Source organism: Kockovaella imperatae (genome assembly GCF_002102565.1).
Source record: "Kockovaella imperatae strain NRRL Y-17943 chromosome Unknown BD324scaffold_4, whole genome shotgun sequence".
Classification (NCBI taxonomy): Eukaryota; Fungi; Basidiomycota; class Tremellomycetes; order Tremellales; family Cuniculitremaceae; genus Kockovaella; species Kockovaella imperatae.
Genome location: NW_019028944.1, coordinates 1,214,924 through 1,234,877, shown reverse-complemented (window position 1 = coordinate 1,234,877; position 19,954 = coordinate 1,214,924). Strand labels below are relative to the sequence as shown.

The 19,954-nt window shown below is 52.6% G+C and overlaps 7 protein-coding genes across 7 annotated transcripts; 2 read left to right on the top strand and 5 right to left on the bottom strand.

The window, feature by feature from the left end:
- Positions 1 to 1,268: 1,268 nt before the first annotated feature.
- BD324DRAFT_650003 (hypothetical protein) lies at positions 1,269 to 1,964 on the bottom strand (the record flags this gene model as incomplete). Its single annotated transcript, XM_022018075.1, has 4 exons — positions 1,269 to 1,289; positions 1,337 to 1,493; positions 1,552 to 1,808; positions 1,869 to 1,964. The coding sequence occupies 4 exons, from the start codon at positions 1,962 to 1,964 to the stop codon at positions 1,269 to 1,271; spliced, it is 531 nt and encodes a 176-aa protein (XP_021872576.1).
- Positions 1,965 to 4,515: 2,551 nt separating this feature from the next.
- Positions 4,516 to 9,029, bottom strand: BD324DRAFT_608054 (putative cytoplasm protein; the record flags this gene model as incomplete). Its single annotated transcript, XM_022014097.1, has 21 exons — positions 4,516 to 4,540; positions 4,593 to 4,707; positions 4,771 to 5,041; positions 5,084 to 5,150; positions 5,201 to 5,265; positions 5,311 to 5,407; positions 5,447 to 5,561; positions 5,601 to 5,892; positions 5,935 to 5,995; positions 6,034 to 6,195; positions 6,238 to 6,669; positions 6,710 to 7,347; positions 7,384 to 7,731; positions 7,772 to 7,986; positions 8,032 to 8,126; positions 8,179 to 8,291; positions 8,345 to 8,414; positions 8,470 to 8,540; positions 8,585 to 8,634; positions 8,685 to 8,734; positions 8,800 to 9,029. 21 exons carry the CDS (start codon positions 9,027 to 9,029, stop codon positions 4,516 to 4,518), a joined length of 3,582 nt encoding a protein of 1,193 aa, XP_021872575.1.
- Positions 9,030 to 9,436: 407 nt separating this feature from the next.
- BD324DRAFT_621806 (putative endoplasmic reticulum mannosyl-oligosaccharide 1,2-alpha-mannosidase) lies at positions 9,437 to 12,350 on the bottom strand. Its single transcript, XM_022015411.1, has 15 exons — positions 12,051 to 12,350; positions 11,901 to 11,996; positions 11,625 to 11,837; positions 11,383 to 11,562; positions 11,006 to 11,317; positions 10,889 to 10,950; positions 10,764 to 10,841; positions 10,705 to 10,720; positions 10,631 to 10,657; positions 10,477 to 10,592; positions 10,236 to 10,421; positions 10,094 to 10,177; positions 9,783 to 10,021; positions 9,663 to 9,730; positions 9,437 to 9,602 (listed from the first exon to the last, which is right to left on the bottom strand). Exons 1-15 carry the CDS (start codon positions 12,180 to 12,182, stop codon positions 9,546 to 9,548), a joined length of 1,866 nt encoding a protein of 621 aa, XP_021872574.1. The 5' UTR covers positions 12,183 to 12,350; the 3' UTR covers positions 9,437 to 9,545.
- BD324DRAFT_621800 (hypothetical protein) lies at positions 12,349 to 13,782 on the top strand. Its single transcript, XM_022015410.1, has 3 exons — positions 12,349 to 12,498; positions 12,568 to 13,296; positions 13,350 to 13,782. Exons 1-3 carry the CDS (start codon positions 12,451 to 12,453, stop codon positions 13,563 to 13,565), a joined length of 993 nt encoding a protein of 330 aa, XP_021872573.1. The 5' UTR covers positions 12,349 to 12,450; the 3' UTR covers positions 13,566 to 13,782.
- A 632-nt stretch (positions 13,783 to 14,414) lies between these two features.
- BD324DRAFT_621794 (hypothetical protein) lies at positions 14,415 to 16,122 on the bottom strand. Its single transcript, XM_022015409.1, has 5 exons — positions 15,704 to 16,122; positions 15,490 to 15,632; positions 14,915 to 15,439; positions 14,735 to 14,840; positions 14,415 to 14,675 (listed from the first exon to the last, which is right to left on the bottom strand). The coding sequence occupies exons 1-5, from the start codon at positions 15,789 to 15,791 to the stop codon at positions 14,575 to 14,577; spliced, it is 963 nt and encodes a 320-aa protein (XP_021872572.1). The 5' UTR covers positions 15,792 to 16,122; the 3' UTR covers positions 14,415 to 14,574.
- A 357-nt stretch (positions 16,123 to 16,479) lies between these two features.
- On the bottom strand, positions 16,480 to 17,972 carry BD324DRAFT_621787 (hypothetical protein). Its single transcript, XM_022015408.1, has 3 exons — positions 17,333 to 17,972; positions 17,038 to 17,270; positions 16,480 to 16,986 (listed from the first exon to the last, which is right to left on the bottom strand). Exons 1-3 carry the CDS (start codon positions 17,622 to 17,624, stop codon positions 16,903 to 16,905), a joined length of 609 nt encoding a protein of 202 aa, XP_021872571.1. The 5' UTR covers positions 17,625 to 17,972; the 3' UTR covers positions 16,480 to 16,902.
- An 86-nt stretch (positions 17,973 to 18,058) lies between these two features.
- BD324DRAFT_621783 (hypothetical protein) lies at positions 18,059 to 19,936 on the top strand. The gene is made up of 8 exons (XM_022015407.1): positions 18,059 to 18,188; positions 18,239 to 18,328; positions 18,371 to 18,395; positions 18,444 to 18,508; positions 18,560 to 18,603; positions 18,662 to 18,741; positions 18,790 to 18,898; positions 18,948 to 19,936. The coding sequence occupies exons 1-8, from the start codon at positions 18,176 to 18,178 to the stop codon at positions 19,713 to 19,715; spliced, it is 1,194 nt and encodes a 397-aa protein (XP_021872570.1). The 5' UTR covers positions 18,059 to 18,175; the 3' UTR covers positions 19,716 to 19,936.
- The last annotated feature ends 18 nt before the right edge of the window (positions 19,937 to 19,954 follow it).

The window sequence follows — 19,954 nt, the reverse complement described above, 5'->3', positions numbered from 1 at the left end:
GATCGGATGGGCGACGAGGGGAAGTGATCAGACGAAGAGTAAGAGGGCGAGAGCCGGGGGCTGGTATTCGGGATGATCGCGTGAGCAAGTTGAGGGTGAGAGTAGCTGGTGTTGAATGTATAGTGGGGGTTGTTGAAAGATGATGCTGAGGAAGGTAAACTTTGGATGTGGTTCTGATTGTCACGTCAGGAAAGTGTCTTTGCGATGCATCAAGGACGGACTGCAGCTGCCACTCACCCCGTTCAGATCATCTCGGGTGTACCGCGGTAGCATGAACGTAGGGAGCGCTTTAATACTCTGCGTCATGCGCGGGATGAGGGGGAGTGTTGCCTTCATCATGGTACAGACGTAGGGTTGAAGAAGGAATCGACAAGTGGCGAGAGAAAGTTGTTGAGGTTTTATACAGCGCAGAGGAAAGGTGCTGGCGATGCTACCCAGCCTTGGTCGTGTAGCCTCGTGTGTGGATGGGGAGAATACTGTCTGAGAAGCGAGATGCGTGAGGCACACTGGAGATGAACCTGGAGTCTTCTCTCGTTCGAGTCTTCTTCGATTGTTGCTTTTGCGTTCTTCGGGAATGAAAAACCTTCAGTCGTAAGCGAGCAGCTCGGGTTGGTTGTGAAAGTCGTCCTTTCGCTTGGCTGACGTGAGCCCGAAGCTATATGACTCGACCAAGCGAGAAGGATGCCCAAGAACAATCAATGCTCGTCGAGGCGAGGTCCGGGGTCACTTTTCGCAGATCGCCGAGAGGGGACGACGACGGATGATGCAAGAGATGACTGCGGAGTGGAAGCGAGAGAGCACGGTGGTGACGCCTCGAGCGATTGATGAATCTGGAAGGGTTCCTTTGCAACGACGGTCAATGTTCGTTGTGCTGCAGCAGACTTTGGTGAGTGGAGGCGAAGAGCTGGATGAGGGGGATGGATGGACTTTGAGCAAACGCGACAGATCCCAGAGAGAGCGAGGGGCTGGGCCTAGGGCCGATTTCGGGCTTGGCTGGGCAACAAAAACGGAAGTAAAATTATTAAGCGAGTGAGCCCCGTGGGACAGTCGCGGGGGTTCCAATGTGGCTTTGTGGCGGAAAGAGGCATTGTGACAAGGACACTGTTGCATATTCTCTTCTACTGTACTTCTGATCGTTTAGGGATTTTCAAAGTTTCGGTCCTGTCACGCGTCGTTTCTCTCTACTGACGGATCTAAGGCTACATGTGGGTGGTCGGAAGAGGAGAATATCGGGAAAGGAAAGTAGGTCTCTCAGTCTCTTTTGCCATCTAACAGAAGGTGATGGTGATCTTTGTCGCAGTCAGCTCGGCTCGTACTCAAGATTGTCTCAACTCACTCCGACGTTGTCGTTGGAGCATTGGAAGACGGTACCGTCAGTGGCATCGGTTCCGACGAAAGCTCCGGGGCAATCGGATTGGGTAGGTCCTGTGCATTCTCCTGGAGTGTAAGGAGTAGGGTTGCAGCCGTCGAACCTAAAGTCCATGGGGTATTTGCTGGAAGAAATGAGGGTCAGTCGGCGTCACGGCGTCGACAAAAGATTCGAGTGCTCACTAAGAGTGGGTCTGACCACTGTTCTGCTGGAGCGAGTAGTCGGCGGCGGTTTGCGCGTAACCGTTGGAAGAAGTGGGGTTCACGAGGGTGAACTCGACATCTCCACAGTTGAGACCGTTGGCATCTCCACATCCGTAGGCTCCAGTGATCCACGCGAGGCCACCTTCGACGGGTCCATCAAGGGTCGTGGTGCCGTAGTACATCTTTCCTCCGGCGACTTCGAATGCGGCAGTTCCGACACCACAGTTGTTGATGAGCTTTGAGAGGAACTCGTCAATCGATGATCAAAATGGAAAAAGCAAGCGTCCTTCACTCACGGTGACAGTGTGGTACTCTCCTCGCTTCTCGGGAGTGGGCGAGGCAATGGCAGCGAGAGCTCCAAAGGCAGCGACGGCGATGATGTTGGCGAACATGTTGATCAAGTTTGGTTGGTGCTTTGGGATGGAAGAGACTTGTTTTAAGTTGTTGTTGTTGTTGTTGTGAGTAGATTCGATTTGGAAGAGCTGATGGGCAACCAAAGCTTCAAAGTACGAGGTTTATATATTTTGCCAGGGGACGTCTAGACGCTCGGTTTCTCGGCCTCGATATCCATAGCGATCTGATGTCTGCCTCCGAAGTATCTATTCGTAGACCACCATCTCTGAATGTGCGCACCTACTGACCGGTCGGGTGCGACACAAGCTCCAACCCGCTCCACATGTAAGCCCACCAGAGGGGGGAAGGATCACCAGGCTCCGACGGGTGAGAACGCACAAAGTAATGTACGTGGGCGGATCCGACCTCACGGAGACCACCGAAGGACACAGATGACCGACAACGGTGTATCGGCTTGCATTGGATGGCGGCTCCCGCTCACTTTTCCCACCTTGACCAAACTTTCCCAGCCGAACGAGATCTGCCTTCATCTCTTCTCTTGGAGCGTGAGTGTTCCCCGAAATGATTTGACAGATATGGCAAAGCTTGCATCACCCCCAGGTCCTCTCGTGCGACAAAGTTTTGTCTCAGGAAATGTACGTAGATCCCGGAACACGGCAATGGCCTGGAGCCGCCACTGAGCGGCAATTGCACGGAGGACCGGAAAAATCCCAAAATGACATGTCGTCGATAAACGTGTTGGAGTGGGGAGTCTGTGTCCTACTTTGGAAACGAGCGGATCATCAGGTCGGAGTGGACACACATACACGCACACACTCCAATAAAGATCTTAGGCTTCAGCAGCTGAAATGCGTCACCTTGCGGGGGTTTTGAATAACACGTTTTTTGCGGAGAGTACGAAATCATTCACGTCGCGACAGGGGAGGGGAAAGGAAAAAGGTAAAAAAAAATATTTCGTTATACCCGTCGCATAATCACTAGTCTCTTTTTGGGACTTTTCAGCGGAGGGAGCTGAGGATGATCATTAACTAGACCCTACATACATAGATTGCAGTTTAATCACGGAAGAGAACAGAACACAAGGGAGTGGCCGCCCTCCCTCATTACGACGTCGACGTTTCCCCCTCCTCCTCGACACGGCTTGACTTGACCGCCTCTCTACGATTCATCCGGGAGCTATTGGTAGTTGTATCTATTTGCGGCAGTGGCAAGGTGCTTGACCCATTTTTTAGACTAAAAGTCAAATAAAGCTCCTCACACATAATGAAAATGATGGACGATTTCTCTCAACTCTCTTGACGTCGGTGGGGACCGAAGGGGGGAGTGGCTTCAGGCTGGGGAGAGCACATGATTCAATCGGCAGCTGCCACCACATTCTAGACAGAGAATAGAACCATCACATCTGTATCCCGGCGGGATAATGAATTTCCAACAACACCCACCACGACGACGACCACCACCACCCTTCCTCCCCCTCCTCCACCATGTCATCCATTCTTGTTGGAGCGAAGGTATTCATACGTTTTTTGAAGCTAATGGGAAAAAATATCACTTTGAGACATGAGCTAAGAGATGGGGAGTTTTGCCAGAGGTTGCAATCACCGTCTGCGTCCACGACACACCCCAGTGCCCGCATAACGTGTGTGGGCTCCACGCATCGAGCCCGCTTCGATGAGCCGCAACGCTGCGGCTGCGCGTAGTGCCAACTAGGCCAGATGCATTAGGTCAACGGTAGTCTGACCGCGATTGTTGGCATTCTCACAGAAACTCCATGGAGAGGCAGGCTCGTTGGTGCGATCAACGAGAACACCACAGACTAATCAGCCTTTAAACGTGGCACTGCTTAAGAATTTGATGAGTGCTTCACGAGACGCATCCCACGCGAATGCCTGCGAATCACTGGCGACGCGGCAATCCGTCGCAGGCGTAAACAACGTGACAACACTACTAGCATGTTCCAGCCCATCACTCAACTTACAGATACCATGACGTCTCTGAACCCCGAATTCATCTATTTCTGCACCTTTCAACTCTGCGTGTGCATGACGCCACATTTTTGCGGCAACGGCCACACAACCTATAATTGCGGCTCACGTCGCTCAATTTCTAAGCTCTCGGACAGAGAAAGGGCCTATCGCATTCTGTCTGAAATAGCATTCAAGTCCAGACAAGGAAACCTATGATGCAACGTTCCGGGCAGTCTTGTAGCCTGATCAGTATACGACGTCCCTCGGCGATCAGGCGAAAAGTTAATTCGTTCACGGCGTTTGTTACCATCCCATGTGCGTTCAAGACCGATCCATCCACCTCATGAATGACCTCACTTTATCATTGCATCACCGGGCACGTTATCCCCCTCAGAGTCGAGCGATGGACATGTCACGATAATGCATGTGCGATATTCGCCAGATATGGATCACCAGGTAAAAGCGAGCGAGGAAGTCTATAGGGGATTGGTTGGGAGTTGGTTTTTTCTTTTAGCAGAATGAGTCTGTGCGCAGTGAGTAATACTTGAAAGCCCTTTCTATTCCATAGTCTCTGAATTTCATTCTATGCTACACCCATGTTCGAGGGGCGAGTAACGCCGCTTTACAGCTCATCGGGCTCAGGTTCCCTAAATATCATGGTTAGTGAGGGAGCGGGCGGGGCAATACTAGTGAACTCACCATTGCGTGGAGACGGACTGAGTCGAGTACGCAGAGTAAAGCGATCCATCTTCTGCAAACTCGCTGGGAGTGTTGAGCTGTTCATCAAAGTAATGACGGGCGATACTTCGAGGGGCTGAAGAGAGCAGGGTCAGCTGAGAATCGGGACCCGCGCGCCCGGCGAGAACTTCCGACTCACTCCTTGGGGTCTTCGGAAGACGGGCATTCTCTCCGACTTGGGCGACACAGTACGCGACCAATCCCGTCCATCCCGTTTGGTGAGACGCTCCGAGACCTCTTCCATCGTTGCCATGGAAGAATTCGTAGAAGTGGACGAGGTCCCGGAAGAAGGGATCACGGTCAAGCTTGGGATTTCCACCGTTGACGGCTCGTCGACCGTATTCGTCTCTTGAGAAGATATGCATGAGTCGATGTTGGATTTCTTCAGCGACTCCCGCAAGATTCATGTACTAGCAGGAGTCAGCTTCGCCTTTGGCCAGTTCGTCACTCACTTCGCCAGATCCTGTGGGACATTCGACCTGACAGTCGTCTCCAAAGTACTGGTGGAATCGCTGAAGACTGAGTTGGTGTCAGCATCATCTCACTCCGTCAGAGGGATATCCTCCCACCTCTCGACAAGCAAGAAGTTGACGGCAAACCAGATGGGGCCTCGCCAGTTGGAGTTTCCGCCAAACTGTGCGAAATAAGCAAAGACTTGGCGGCGTTGCAGTCGACTCACCATGCCAGACTTTGAGTCTCCAGGCCAGTAGCCGACGCCAAACTCTTCTCCATTCACGTTCATCGAGAAGGGGTGCTCGTGGTGGTAGAGGGACATACTGATATAATTAGATCACCGTGATGATGCCTCTACTCACGATCGGATACCATAATCTGACAAGAACTCCTTTTCGTCCAACATTCGCTGTAAAATCCTGACGAGTCGGTCCTTGGATGCCAGGGCAAGAAGTTTCCGGTCCCCTCGACCCTTCTCTATGACCGGTCAGTCCTTGACTCGGGTAAATCACTCACCTCTTATGTTGGCAATATTTCGCATGGAGATATCCGATCGATTCTCAATGAACCAGTCCATCCTCTTTTTGAAACCTTTAAACTTGCCAATGACTTGAGGCTCAAGAACGAGCGTCGCGTACAAGGGCATAAGGCCGACCATGCTTCGGACGGGGAGCTGTTGAGAGTTGCCAAAGCCCCATTGGATAGCATCGTAGTAGAAGCCATCTTCCTCATTCCACAGGGATGATCGCTCGTCATTGCCAGCGGGGTACGTCATGGCGTCGGAGATGAACAGGAAGTGTTCAAAGAACTACATTGTCAGGGGAAACCGCACACGTGTCTCGGCTCTTACCTTGGAAGCGATATCTTCGTATGTCGAGTTGTGCTTGGCAAGCTCGAGGGCGATACTCAGCCTACACAACTGTCAGTCAATACCAGACAAGCCACCCACATGTTGAGACAGAAGAACGCCATCCAGGCAGTTCCGTCGGCTTGTCGGAGCGTGCCACCAGTTGGTAGAGGTTCCGATCGGTTGAAAGGTCCAATGTTGTCCAGACCGAGGAAACCTCCCTCAAATACATTGTTCCCGTCCTTGTCTTTTCTGTTGACCCACCTGCGAAAAGTATCAGTGCAAGCTGCCTTTCATTGGACTCACCAGGTAAAGTTCAACAGGAGCTTCTGGAACACTCTCTCCAGGAAGTTCAGATCCGCTCGACCGAGCATCTTTCGCTCAATTTTGAAGACTCGGAACGTTGCCCAGGCATGCACAGGTGGGTTGACATCTGAAAAGTTCCATTCGTATGCTGGCAGGGCACCATCAGGCTTCATGTACCATTCTCGCGTCATCAAGTCGAGTTGTTTCTTCGCGAAGGAGGGATCAACCATGGCGAGGGGGATGCAGTGGAAAGCCGTGTCCCAAGTGGCGAACCAGGGGTACTCCCATTTGTCGGGCATCGAGAGAATGTCGTTGATGTACATGTGCTTCCATTCTCTGTTTCTGACCCATTTCCTCTCAGGAGGAGGGGGAGGCTGACCAGGGTCACCATCCATCCACTCTTTCTGAATGTACTGGTAATATTGCTTGGTCCTGGCGGAATGTTAAACGAGATCTCCAGGGACACACTCACCATAGCATGCCGGCAAGAGCCTGTCTCATGATGTCCTTGAGATCTGCACTGATACCTCCACGTTGGATCAGTGCGTAGAACTCGTCCGCTTCCATATGTCGCTCGTCAATCTTGTCGTCAAACTCATCCTCCAACTCGATCGACTCGTCCTCTTCAGGCGTAGATGGGGTCATCTTGAGTCGGATGACACAGCATCCACCTTGACCAGGCACGTCTTTGAACAAGTAGTGTGCTCCAGCCTTCGTACCAGTCTTTTCGGGATTGACGAATTGTCTAGCGCCACGAGGGTTTCGAGGCGTAGGAGGAGGTTGCACAATGTGCTCGGCACCTTCTTCTTCCTCCTCCTCGTCGTCATCTTCACCCTCGTCATCGTGATGCGTGCCGTTACCGTTGGCGTGGATGTCTTTCCTCGATTCGTCATCGCCATTCGGCGCGGGTTCGCCCTCGGGAGGCTGCATCTTGGAGTTGGACGGAAGGGAAGGAGATTTGCTCGAGGACTTGGACGACCTTCGCTGCTTCAATCCCACAGTGGGCGAGGAGGGCTCGGGCTCGGGCTCCTTGGGTCGGTGCCATGGGATGATGTGGTCGTGGAACGCATCTTTGACGTAGGGCGTACGGTTCTTTCCATTGTAAAGGCGCTACGTGTCAGTCTAGTCTCACTTGAAAAGGCTCACCTCGTAGTTTGTCTCGTTCTCAGTGAACAATAGCTCAGGTACCACTTCTGGTCCTTCGACGTAGACTGTCCCTTCGGATTGACCACCTGCAACCGCTTCGGCGGGTCCAGGACTGGCAGTGCAGTACAGCCTGGTCTTTCCAAGCGTGGGATGTGTGGCTTCAATGACACCAGGTTCGATCTCTCGGAGGTTGGGCATGTCCTTGCCCGTAGGCATTTCCTTTGGCCAGGACCAGGTGTTACGGAAAAACATTTGAGGAATGATATGAAGGTCCGCAGGGTCAGGTCCACGATTGTACGCTGTAATTCGGATTGACATGGCATCTACGTTATGATCGTCTTTGGCGTACTGGGCAATGTCAGCGAAACCTAGAAGTGCGTGTGCTCACCTCGACAAAGATGTCCCAGTATCGGTTCTCATCGAACACGTCCGTGTCCATGAGTTCGAATTCTGACACCTCGCGACTTCGATTCTGGTTCTCCTCTTTGAGCTGATCGTAGGGGTACTCGGCTTGAGGGTACTTGTACAGGTATTTCATGTACGAGTGGGTGGGTGTGGAATCGATGTACCAGTACATTTCCTTGACATCTTCACCGTGGTTTCCTGATATCTGTGAGTATAAAAGGCATGTAGCTGAATGTGTCCCACCTTGACTCCCGTTGAGACCATACAACCGTTCCTTGAGGATCTTGTCTTTTCCATTCCAGAATGCAAGGGTCAGACACAGACGTTGGTGATTGTCGCTAAGACGCGATCATCAGTCTTGCGTGCCAAGACGGTCGTCATGGAGCTCACGAGATACCAGCGATACCATCTTCACCCCATCGATAGGCTCGCGAAGTTGACATTTCAAAGGGGAACGAGTTCCAGGCATCTCCATTGGCAGAATAGTCTTCTCGGACGGTACCCTGGGAAGTTGCGTGAGCGCCGGACAGACGACCTCACAGCTCTCGCTGCTCACCCATTGTCGTTCGGACACGTATGGACCCCATCGCTTCCAGTGAGCTTCATACGCGTCTGCTTGGTCGAGACTGATGGGTACATGTCAGGGATCGGTCTCGAGTGGGAGCCACGGCCCAAGCTCACCGCCAGTTCTCTACCGATCGATAGACCCTTTGCTGGCGTTGGTACTCCTCTTGGATTCGATCGCGGAGAAACTGGGCGACGTGCATTCAGCGAGAGCTTGGCGGAATAGACCTACACCTCCTCTGTTAGAGCCTCTGGGGGTGTCTGTCTCTTCGGCAGGAGCAGCTGAAGGGGATCGTCAGTGTCATACAGCGTGTTGACACAACGCTGCTCACGAGAAGATTGTCCATTCTCTTGAGCGGGAGGGACATTCCGTTTAGGCAGACTAGAAGGGACATGAGCTCTTTTCATTGTCTCCTCTAGTAGCCCGTGACAATGGAACAGACTCACTTGTCCTTCTCCCTCTTTTCTGATTCCCCGTTCAGACTTGGGATATCGATTTTGAAGCCCTCACTCGCGTTCGTGTTCGCGTTCGCGTTGGACGGTGCAGAGCCAGGCGTCGGGGTGATTGATCTACCCTCTGCAGGAGTGGAATCACCACTATCTCCATTACCTGCAGACTTTTTAGCTGGGTTGGGAGTTCCAAAGAGCTTTGTCTGAAGCTTCTTGGCGGTTGACATGGTGGATGGGATGAGGTGAACAACGTGCAGAGAGAAAAAGAGAGAGTGTGGGTAGGGGCCTCTTTATGTGGAATGACGTCGGGAGTTTGAACCTCGCGACTATCTGACAGTCTGAGGATGGTCCTTTTTCTTGCTCAGCTGGATTCCAGCTGCAGCAACCTGGCTCTCTGAGTCCTCCTCGTCAAACAGTCCGAGGTAGTTGTGGTGAATAGACCAGTAGAACCAGTCGTCGTCGTCGATCGAGTTTTTTCGTCTCGGATGTGTATACCATATGAGTATGTGTGTGACTTGGCTGACTCTTGTACCAGAACCACGTGTTTTTCTTCTGGTTTCCCAGGCACGCAGCAACAAAAATGACGATAGTGGCGGGATTTGTGGAAAGAGGCGGAAGAGCTTTTTTGGGGGGAGGCAACAGCGGCAGCCAACAGCAGCAGCAACCAACGGACCTTTTGCATCGATCATCAGGGACCACATCTATGTCGGAATCACATGCATTTGCTAGTCCAAGACGTGTGCTTATGAGGTGGAGAATGGAGTCAGGCTGACGGGAGAAAACACTGGGAGAATATGGGCCTTAGAGTCGGGGGAGAGAAAAACGCTCAGTTCGGTCCGACACACAAAAGGCTCGCTCACCTCGGTATTGAAGACGTGCTTGTCGAGGGAGATGTGATCAGAATCATCAAACAACAGGTATAGGTATTCTGATCAACGGTCAGCTATCAGTCATCCACTCCCAAGGTCCTTGAGTCTCACTCAGCGTCTCGCCGAGCCAAAAAGTCTCCATTCGATCCAGTTTCTTGGGCGGCACGACCTGGACATCTTCGATCCCTGCGTATCCTCCGTGCTCGACTCGACAATGTTTTTGGAACGCTTGAAATGCTTTCCATCCCCATTCTCTGAAGATGGGATCACCGGTGATCCTGTATCCTAGCATGAGGGATTCCACAGTCTCAGGTCGGAGAATGTTTCGAGCGTCAATCAGCGCTCCGCCCCTTTTCAAGATCCGTCAGGCTTCTCTCTTAAAAACCCCCTCGGGGTGAAGGCGGATACAGGGAGCGACTTACTGAGAAGGCTTGATAAACCAATCAAGGTCCTTAGCTCGCTGATCACTCCACTGAACAAACATGGCAATCTCCGGAGCCAGTCCGCTGGGCATCATTTCGTGTCAGCTCAAACTCCCTCGTCACACGTTACACCGGCTCTCACGTTGCCGTTTCGTGCGTCATCATGCAGCCTTCAATGATGCCTCGGCCAACCTTGAAATCTTCGGCATCTCGCGGCTCGAGTTGTTGCCAGTCGACTTCCCTGCGACCACCCTCCGTGATGCCGAGAAGGAATGAACCGCCAAGGAAACAAGCTAGATGATCCTGCTTGGGTACAACCTGCATGGTTCTATACGGTCAAGTTCAGCTCGCAGTCGGAAACGATGTCACATGACTCGGCTCACGGCTCCTTGCTCTGAGGGTGCCTCGCCGGGTGTAGCTCTTGAGTGAAGATGATACCTGATTTGACTGTCTGACCGATCATGTGGGCCTTGATGCCACCCATTGCTTCGTCATACATCTGGACGTGAGCCTACTGAGATAGCGCGTACTACTCACATCACGATAAACTGGCTCTTCCCGGTTCTACGGGGCTATCTTAGCATAAACCTCAACGAGCATGATCGACTGACCGTCTGCAAGTATTGCCTGGAGGAGGTCAGTTGACCGTTCAGACCGGTTGACGACTCACTTGAGCAAATACTCGTAATAAGAATCGCCTCTGGATCCAAGCCTGATCTCGCTTTGCAAGAACTGTCCGTTGTGAGGACTGCAGAATGTGAGCTCTCATATCGTCAGACGTATAGAATAGCTCACGAGATGAAAATTGGCGCGATGCCTCGATTCGCAGAGACTTGATTCCGGATGATCTCTGTGACCTGTATGAGGGGAGACCATCAGGGAGAGGCCTCGCACATATCTTTTTCTACCCACCCGCTCTGCCTTCTTCCAGTAGATGTTATCACCCGTCAAGTGGGAAAGATATTTGAGTTCAAGCTGAAGCGTACCGGCCTCTGAAAGACTTGCGGCACCTTGAAAATCACCACTGGGGATACCTTTTCTCCTCGCCAAATTTATATTTGACCAGGGGATTCCAGTGGGACTTTCGAACGCCCCTAGCAATCTATCCGCTAGGTCGACCGCGAGACTGAGGTAGAGCCGGGCATCGGGCCGGATGCTGAGATCTTCATGAACGGACGTGAGATGATGGGCGGAGAGGAGTCCTCCAAGGATACGAATGGTGGTCTTTTTGGCAGTGTCATCAATTTGAGAGAAATCCGACGGTCCCACCGTGCACACGCCTCACTCACCTCGAATGTGTTGAACTCTGCATCCTTTTCAAAGCTCAATTTATCCCTACACCAGTCCCTAGCCCTCTTGTACTCGTCTAAAAAGCCCATGACGAGTAAGCTGTCCAGCGAATCCACGATATTGTACCCTACTCCGCCAGCCGCAGTAAGGTTCGACCCAGACCGTGAAAGGGGGTGAAACTGCCCTCGCATCAATGGACTGAACCCTTCGAACATGCCGCGCTATGTCGCATTGAACTCACCTCGTCATCCCCCCAAGCGTGCTTCTCGTACGCCGTCCAAGACCAGGCAAACGCCTCTTTGATCTCGTCTCGTTTTTCCACGTCCGCAGGCAGACGACCAGGCATACGTTGAGGTAAGTGTAGTGGATTAGGATCGCTCCATCGCGTGCTCGGCGTCGGCTGAGCAGTCGGAGCATTACCAGCCATCAGAGGATCGTTATATTGACGGAACAGCTGTGGAGAGACCGGATAAGCTCATCGCCTATCGATTTTTGAGGGGACAGGCCAGCTCCTCACTCGAATGCCAAACCAAGCGACAGCCATCAACCCAAGCATCGACACGACCTGCCTCAACATCTTGGTCTGTTCAAGACTGTCCAACTTTCTCTCGAGCTGGGAAGGTAAAGCGTCAGCATGAGCTCTAGGTGAATGGAATTCTTGATCAACCTCCTCTTTATTCAGGTTCTTGAGTCCATCTATCTTTGCCTTTTTAGTAGAACTTGGTGCGTTCGTTTTGCCGGTATCAGGGGGACTTGTTTTGCCTGAGCCTTTTCCTGGCCGAGCGCGGAGGTCGCTCATGGTGTCCTGGATGCTTGTTGGATGGGCCAGGACGTAGAATATTCCGGGAGATACAAGGGAGGGAATACGTCCACGACGACAGAGAGAGATAGAGCCTCCACTTTGTCCCCGCTCGCGTTTGAGATTCTCGAAATGGTCCAAATGGATATTTTGTTCATCTCTTCAGGGCTTCACTTCTTCCCCTTCCTCCACTCCTAGATTCGCAGACGGCAGGTGCCTCAAGTCGGGCGACAGCTCTGTCTCATTCGCTTCACTGAACAGCACTACCATGCCAGCCGCCGAAGCCCCAACACAGCTGGAGCAAACCTCGGCAGTGGTCAGTCCATTATCACTCCCTTTGCCTCGCGCTTCTTCCGGTGCTGACTGACTTCTTGTTTGCTCATAGCTTGGAGAGTACATGCTGAAAGGTTGGACGTTGACAGATCTGCACTGTGATCAATGTTGCGTTACGCCTTTGATGAGAGAGCCGACGGCCAGTGCTACTGCTGAATCTCGACAACCAATACAATTCTGTGCTCTGTGCGATGGGCCTCCAAGCGCAAGTGCACAGTCCACTGCGACTAGGGCTGTCCAGTCGACCTCACGGTCTGTTCCCTCTGCTCCTACAGGCTCTGCTCCTGCCTCCACACTCCTCCAATCAGGCCCGAACCTTGAGAATCCCATATATAATCCCTCATCCTCTTCGGACGACACGGCTAGCCAAATTTCATCACTCCTCCTCCGAGGCTACTCTCTCCTAGGCACCAATTGTCCCTCTTCAACGTGTCGTGGGATCCCACTCGTAGGGTATCCCAGAGGCCAAGATGGTAAAAAGGACAATAGACGATTATGCGTAGAATGCGGAAGCAGGTGGATCGATGGAGGGGAAGGTGGCGGCGGCAAGCTCAAGCGGCTACCCGTAGGTGGGGGTGACAGTTTGAAAGGTCACACGGAGAAGGGGAAAGAGAAGGCCACGTCCTTATTAGATTTAGGACTCGAAAGTCCAAGGACGATGAGACGGAATCAGCTATATGGATTGGTCCCGACGAAGGAGAAAGAAGAAAGCAACAGTTCAGATCTGGAAGACGAGGCAGAGGTGCCGTCTACAATGCTCCAAGTCCAGACCGGCTCACAGGTGAGCCATTGACTCCCCGGAGGTCTCGTAGATAGCTGACACGAGGACTCAAGACGTCGTCAGCCCCGCCTTCCCTCATCCTGGCATTGGAACATACCTCCAAAAGCCTCGCTCTGACCTTGAATAGATTTGCAGTCTCGCTCGAAAGACATACCCTCGGCACGGATAAGGAAGATGAAAGTCGATATTTTGTCGATGTCAAATTGCACATGGATGCGATGAAGGATGTTCTGGGTGTGCTGGGGATGGTTCAGGAGCTGAGACGTTAGAGAGCGTGTGGTCATAGTGGCAGTCAGTCTCTCCGAAATCAGCAGTGGCAGCTCCTGTAGTCTTGTTGAGACGTGGCGATACACACCTGTACAGGGATTCTCGTTGGATTGGCCTCTATAACAATGACACTTTCTGAAAGGATGGTATGCGTAGAATGATGCGAATGGTGTGACATAGTAGGCAGGTAGCCTGCCTAGGCTGGATGTATAAGATGTCGAAAAGACAATCGACTACCGGGACGCACACACGAGCTGACATCAGATCTAGATCACATCTGTACGGAACCCAATGACACGGTATCTGAGGAGTAGCAGGGTGCTTGGTATGACCTCAAGGAGGTGTGCAGCAGCCCCGAGTCAAGGCAGAACCAAATTCGTCTCTTCTGTCCCCACTTGGCAGTTGTTGGGACTTTTAATGATGAGATGGGGATCCTGGCTCTTCGCAACTGGTCCGTCCCACGCATCGCTACAGACTGGAGTCTGCTGCCGCGGTGATGCATGAGTGTCCGAGGGCAGTGTCAGGAACAGACCTATCGGTCTCGAGGGTCCTACTTGATTAGTAGCTCTCTGGATTCCTCTGGATAGGGATGTCAAGCTGGGTAGCTCATAGACAACGAATATACATATTGATGAAGAAGAACGTCCTATTGTACTCGACTAGCGGAGGTCGCCGCCGACCGTTCCTGACAGGCAGTACGGACACCCCTCCCCCCCCCCCCCCCCCGGGGGCCCGAGGACTTGCATTCCAAACGCTTCATATTGTAGTGTTATACAAATGTTTCCAGCGGACGTCGCTGGTGTACTGGTGAGTGCCTTCAAGGTCAAGGCAGTATACAAGTAGCTGAAAGCTCGTCGGCGTTATCCGGTCCGAAGGAAGCTTAAAAATACTTTGCCGAATACCCGGGTAATATTACGTAATACATAATGCGAGTACAGGATCATATCATCTCTACGATCTATTGCACAATGCCAGACATTGACTGAAAATGACCGGTTCCAAAGCATGCGATTATGCCATGGATCCAGTGATCGCGTCCGCAGGGGTGTAAAGTGCCTCGCCGACGTAGAGGACGGCAAAAATCAGGAATGCAGCGGCGCCCATGAGCGTGACTGTGGCGCAAAGGTCGATCAGCAGTATATTTTGACCTCTTTCACGGGAATACACCCACTATGCTTGACGGAAATCTTTGTGGACAGATACCTGCCTCCGATAACAGCTCCACAAGTACACAGGCCATGCCCCAGAATGGTTCCAAATGCAACAACTGGGACGCTCTAGAAAGGAAGGAAAAAAAAGTGTCAGTCTCGTCTCCGTTGCTTCTCTGTCAACGAGCACGACGATGACCCACATTGCTCGCAGAGAGCATGATCGTCGATAGCTGGCTGCGGTCTCCCCACTCGCCTAGGAAGGTAAGAATGAAGGCCTGAGCAAAGACAGGACTGGTCACAAGCTGCAGGAAGTCTCTAATTTGATTTATCCAGGTCTTGAAAGAAGATTTTCTATTTTTTTCGGGACTGGATTTTGAAAGTGGGAAATGGATGGATGGACCGGATTTTGTATTTGTACTTGGAGAGGGTGATCTCGCGCGACCGTTGGAGGTTGATCGTGGGGTTGTGGGTGATCGAGGCGAAGAGAAGGAGTCTTGGAGGCCCGAACGACCTTCTTCGACCGCCTCGAGTGGGATAAAGTCGGTACCACCACTGTGACGTTGATTCTGGACATCATGTCGAGAAGAGTCTTGCTCCAGTTCTTCTTCCACTTCCCGCATCTCATCTTGGATATGAGAATTTCCACCGGACATCTTCATCGCTTCTTGCAGCATGCGAATACCGAAGACTAGGAAGAGCACGGCGGCGGCCCAAAGCGTCCACACCTGATAAACGTGATCTCAGCTTTTCCATATCGTTGTTGTTGTTAACCCACCTTTGGTATCAAGCCCAAGATGACTTTGCCCAACGCAGCACTCAAGATGGACATGATGACCAACGAGGCAAAGGCTCCGCCAAAGACTGTGGCACGCGCGTGTCGAGTCGCCATGATCGCAGCGATGAGGAATGTCTTGTCGCCTGATGGACAAGTCGATGGGTCAGTGGGACCGGTCCCTAGACAGCCCTCTGTGTGGCTCCGTCGTGCTCACCTATCTCTGACACGACGATCATGATGAATGCTTGGAGAAACGCATCTGCGGTGGGATTTTGGTCAATCAAAGCTCGCTCTTGCATCATTTTGAAGCCAATGTAGAGCTGCCAAAGCGGACCTCTGCCTGGTCCTCAGAGATGTCTAGAGGGGTGATAGAGGGAGATCCTTGATCCCTCGTGATGTCTGTGGTAGAATGTCATAAAAGAAGACAGACCCACGGAAATCTCCACTTGCTTCTCCTGATCCATCATTTCCAGGCATGGCTTTCCGGAATTTTTTCTATCCAGTTGGTGTCGTCTGCCGTCAATGGTGCCCGGAACAAGTAGTACCAGGCGCAGATGGGGCAGCAGCAGCAGCAGCAGCAGATCAATGACACTCAGAGACGGCACGAGGAGCAGGTCCGCATACCAGGAATAGCATTTCGCGACACACGTTCGACTTTCGGAAAAAAAAAATATGTGGCACGTGGCAGTGTGGCACAAGAGGGGCATCTGTTTCAATCCCTCCCACGTGACTCAACCCCTGGTCAGTTTCATGGCCACCACGTGGGCTATGCAAGCAAAGATAGCAACCATTATCACTCCTGATCCTCACTGGTGCCATAGCCGTTTAAGGCCCCTGGCATGGCAAGCACTGAGGAATTGACCTCAGTATTCGGCCAATGAACATGTATCAAGTGCAATTCAAGATTAGCTTGCTGCGGAATCAATTTTTGTAAGACAGGTTAAAGTATGGCCCATATTCGAAGGCGTATCCGGAGAAAACTCTACAATGCCACATCTACCCATGCATCCGAGGCCAGACGTGGGCCATTCTGCAACTGAGCGAACGCTCTCACAGCCCGCTCATCCTGTAACCTGTCAGGGCCAACATCCGCGCACAGTTTTGGTCTATTCGCCCAACATCGCTTCCCTTGGGCTCTGAAAGCCTGCTCGAGTACGCCTGGGGAGTAGCTTCGATTTCGATCCCTCGTCTTGTCTTGTAGGCCTGGCGTATCTACATCTTGTGGGTCAGTATACCGCTCTATGACTTCTCTGGAAGCGGCGTCACTGGGAACCCTCAGCGACGCGGACATCGTACGCGATGTTCACAGGCACTCGGTAGCCCAAAGATGCAAGCCACTACATGCTCCGGGATCTATTCTACGAGCGGAGCCATCCAAGAACTCCTCCTGAATCACGCGCGACTGGTAGAGCTCTACATACTTTTCCTCAAGAAAGCAGCTACGATCTTGTAGTCTGGATCATCTGGCCTCGGATCAGGGAAAAGAGGGACGGGATCCTGCCAATGATCAGCATGTCATCGGAAGAATGAGAGGACATTTGTACTGACCCGGAACTCTTCATACCCTCTCCTCACATACCATGACAAGTTGCTCGACACTTTCTCCCTGTCGTTCGAGTCATGTCCCACTTGAAGATCTCTCCGGCTGTCATACGCGTATCTTGCAGTATCTAGCGTGACGACTTGACCTCCGAATGTATCTCGAGCTTCTCGTTCTAATAGGTCCATCGCTGTACCACCGAGGCCTAGGCCTTGATACGCATGTCGAATGAAGAGGGATGCTGATTTGGACTTCAGGACATGGCCAAACTGCCGCTCCGCTCCTGTCGTCTCCACGACTCACTCAGATAGACAACCTTATCCGCTCTCGAAGCCATGAACGGATACTCTGGCCAATCCAATCCCCAGCCTCCCATGCCCACATCTCTGATCTCGCCATCCACCTCCTTCGTGAACACACACAAGATCCAGTCCCTGTTCTTCTCCACCCGCGCCGGGAGCTTCTCCCAGCCCCAACCACATTCCTTTCTCATATCCGTCAGAATATCCAGGTCCGCCTTCGTCGCACGACGCAGACTCAGACCTCGGAGGGGTCGGTCTGAAGGTCCTGCTGTTTCGTCAAGGTCGACCGTCATGTTGGTAGTGCCACACCGGGTGTCGAGCGATCCGTCCTACGGGGGACCGATCCGAGTAGACAAAAGGAGGAGAGCGGAGAGAGCAGCGAGGATATGAGGGGGAAGAGGAGGGACGTCTCTTCTGACTCGACTTGTACGTCTGTGGAGAGCTCGGGTCTTGAGGAGGAGGCAGGCGGAGGAAAATGGGAAAGAGAGTGATGTAGGAATGAAAAATTAGAACACCGAATGGAGGATAACGGAGGATGAACAAGATTGGAGATCAAGTCGTCTCGGATGTTCTCTGAGCATCACCACCAAGGAGATCCGGGTATGGGATATGAGAACTCGTCAGCTGTATATCTGGCTGCATCTCGACTCGTGGTTGATCGGCTGTCCCGGCCGAAGCCATTACGATGAAACAGCCAGGCGGCGGTGTCCGCTCTTTGAGCTTAGGCGCACAGTGTTCAATAGGCGTAGATTTTTGACTTCCCGCTCTCGCTCTGACGCAAAGGTGGGTGGACGACCGTCACAGCACTCACAGCTCGCTCTCTCGGTCGAGCCCACTGGTCAACATGTCGCGACAAGGTATGCTGCGTCTTTTTCCCTCTTAGTAGCATTGGGCTCACTCGCTGCAGATAAAGCAACGACAGAGCGCAATGCCCGGACACTCAGGGAGCTGGTCAAGCAACCGGATAACAAGTCGTGTGCGGATTGCAGGAAGAATGGTATGTCGAGATGGGGAATAGCGGGTGCTGACAAATCGATAGATGCGCGATGGGCGTCTTGGAACCTGTAAGCTAACGACTTCGGAGTGGAGAACCCAGCTCATATCGCTCACAGTGGGGTATTCTTATGTATACGTTGTTCGGGTATACACCGATCCATGGGCACACACATCAGCAAGGGTGAGTGAGAGCCCTGAGGCATTTCGTGCTTTGCGCTCATCGAGATCACAGTGAAGAGTATCGACTTGGACATGTGGACACCTGAGCAAATGGAGGTATGACGCATGGGTCCGGCAGATCTTGCTGATCATCTTTTTTTCCCCCCCTTTCCAGTCGGTTCAAAAGTGGGGCAACAGACGAGCCAATCTGTACTGGGAGAAGCACCTCAAAGCGGGTCATGTACCTCCAGATCAGTGGGTGAAGATGAATCTGACGAGCAAACTGATCTCTTGTCCTTCCAGTAAAATCGAGTCATTCATACGCTCAAAATACGAAAGCAAACGATGGGCAATGGATGGGCCTCCGCCATCTGATCCGAGTGTGTTAGAAGACGGGTCTCCGCGTCAGCATGTGAGCTCGAGCCGTTTGTGAAGGATGACATCTGATGCAAATCGGTCAGGACGATTCTTCGATGGCCCCCACACCTGCCTCTACGGCGCCTCCACCCGCTGCTTCCAAAACCCACCCTCTATTATCCCGGCAGACAGCGCCAGCTCCAAAAGCCACTGCCGCTCCAATCGTTGATCTGTTTGGAGGCGATGATGACGCCGCACCAATCAGTACGACCTCAAAGCCTGCCATTGCCGCGTCCAATGGCAATGCTGGACCTTCCGCATCAACGACTGCCCCCAATCCCGCTCCTTCGGCGACTGCGGAGCAACCCAAAGCACCTGGCTCTTCCATCTTTGATTTGGACTTCCGCGCCCCGACCCCCAGTTCCAAGCCTCAGACCAACAAGGCCGATATCATGTCCCTCTTTTCGTCCCCATCCACTGCTTCCGCTCCTGCTCCTCAGCCATCTTTCTTCAATCCCCCCAATCCACCCACCGCCCAGAACCCTTATGCGACGTGGGGCGGTGGCGGGACATCCACAAGTACAACGATGCAGAGCCCTACTCAGACCGCCTTGCCCACGGCCAATGCAGGTTGGGGAGGACTACAAATGGACCAAGGGGCTTGGGGTCAACCGCAACAAGCCGCTCCTGCCGCTCCACAGCCAGCTTCGTCCTGGGGTCAGCCGGTCGCCAATGTCAATGCCAGTGCAGACCCTTGGGGTAGCAGCAGCAATGTCGGTGCCAGCGATCCCTGGGCGGTATCTGCTGCGCCGGCTGTATCTCAGCCAACCAAGAAGCAGGAGAATGACCCGTTCGCCAACTTGTGGAACTAAAGCGTCATGACGAGTATCATTGCATGCGTCCGTTTACGAGATGCACCTGCATGAACGGGTATCAGATGTAGGCCCAACAGCAGTCAGTTGGTAGGAGTGACCTAGTGCCATGCATCCAGCCGCCATCACGTAGAGTTTGGGATAAATTCACCTGCAGAAAATACGCGAATATAGATATTCAAAATTTTTCGAAAATTTCCGCCGGGTCGCGCGAACGTTGTCCCCCTCCCCCAGAGTCC

Excerpts from the sequence above, each read along its gene's own strand:
- BD324DRAFT_621783 (XM_022015407.1), top strand. Across the intron at positions 18,396-18,443 it reads CGATGGGCGTCTTGGAACCT|TGGGGTATTCTTATGTATAC; the intron begins GTAAGCTAACGA and ends TATCGCTCACAG. Across the intron at positions 18,742-18,789 it reads GGTCATGTACCTCCAGATCA|TAAAATCGAGTCATTCATAC; the intron begins GTGGGTGAAGAT and ends TTGTCCTTCCAG.
- BD324DRAFT_621800 (XM_022015410.1), top strand. The coding sequence starts at position 12,451 with ATGCCAGCCGCCGAAGCCCCAACACAGCTGGAGCAAACCTCGGCAGTG. Across the intron at positions 12,499-12,567 it reads TGGAGCAAACCTCGGCAGTG|CTTGGAGAGTACATGCTGAA; the intron begins GTCAGTCCATTA and ends GTTTGCTCATAG. Across the intron at positions 13,297-13,349 it reads AAGTCCAGACCGGCTCACAG|ACGTCGTCAGCCCCGCCTTC; the intron begins GTGAGCCATTGA and ends CGAGGACTCAAG.
- BD324DRAFT_621794 (XM_022015409.1), bottom strand. The coding sequence starts at position 15,791 with ATGATGCAAGAGCGAGCTTTGATTGACCAAAATCCCACCGCAGATGCG. Across the intron at positions 15,633-15,703 it reads GATCGTCGTGTCAGAGATAG|GCGACAAGACATTCCTCATC; the intron begins GTGAGCACGACG and ends CTTGTCCATCAG. Across the intron at positions 14,676-14,734 it reads AAAGATTTCCGTCAAGCATA|TCACGCTCATGGGCGCCGCT; the intron begins GTGGGTGTATTC and ends TTTGCGCCACAG.
- BD324DRAFT_621806 (XM_022015411.1), bottom strand. The coding sequence starts at position 12,182 with ATGAGCGACCTCCGCGCTCGGCCAGGAAAAGGCTCAGGCAAAACAAGT. Across the intron at positions 10,951-11,005 it reads ACTGGAAGAAGGCAGAGCGG|GTCACAGAGATCATCCGGAA; the intron begins GTGGGTAGAAAA and ends CCCCTCATACAG. Across the intron at positions 10,842-10,888 it reads ATCGCGCCAATTTTCATCTC|TCCTCACAACGGACAGTTCT; the intron begins GTGAGCTATTCT and ends CACATTCTGCAG.
- BD324DRAFT_621787 (XM_022015408.1), bottom strand. The coding sequence starts at position 17,624 with ATGACGGTCGACCTTGACGAAACAGCAGGACCTTCAGACCGACCCCTC. Across the intron at positions 17,271-17,332 it reads GGATAAGGTTGTCTATCTGA|CATCCCTCTTCATTCGACAT; the intron begins GTGAGTCGTGGA and ends AGTCCAAATCAG. Across the intron at positions 16,987-17,037 it reads GAGGGTATGAAGAGTTCCGG|GATCCCGTCCCTCTTTTCCC; the intron begins GTCAGTACAAAT and ends GATCATTGGCAG.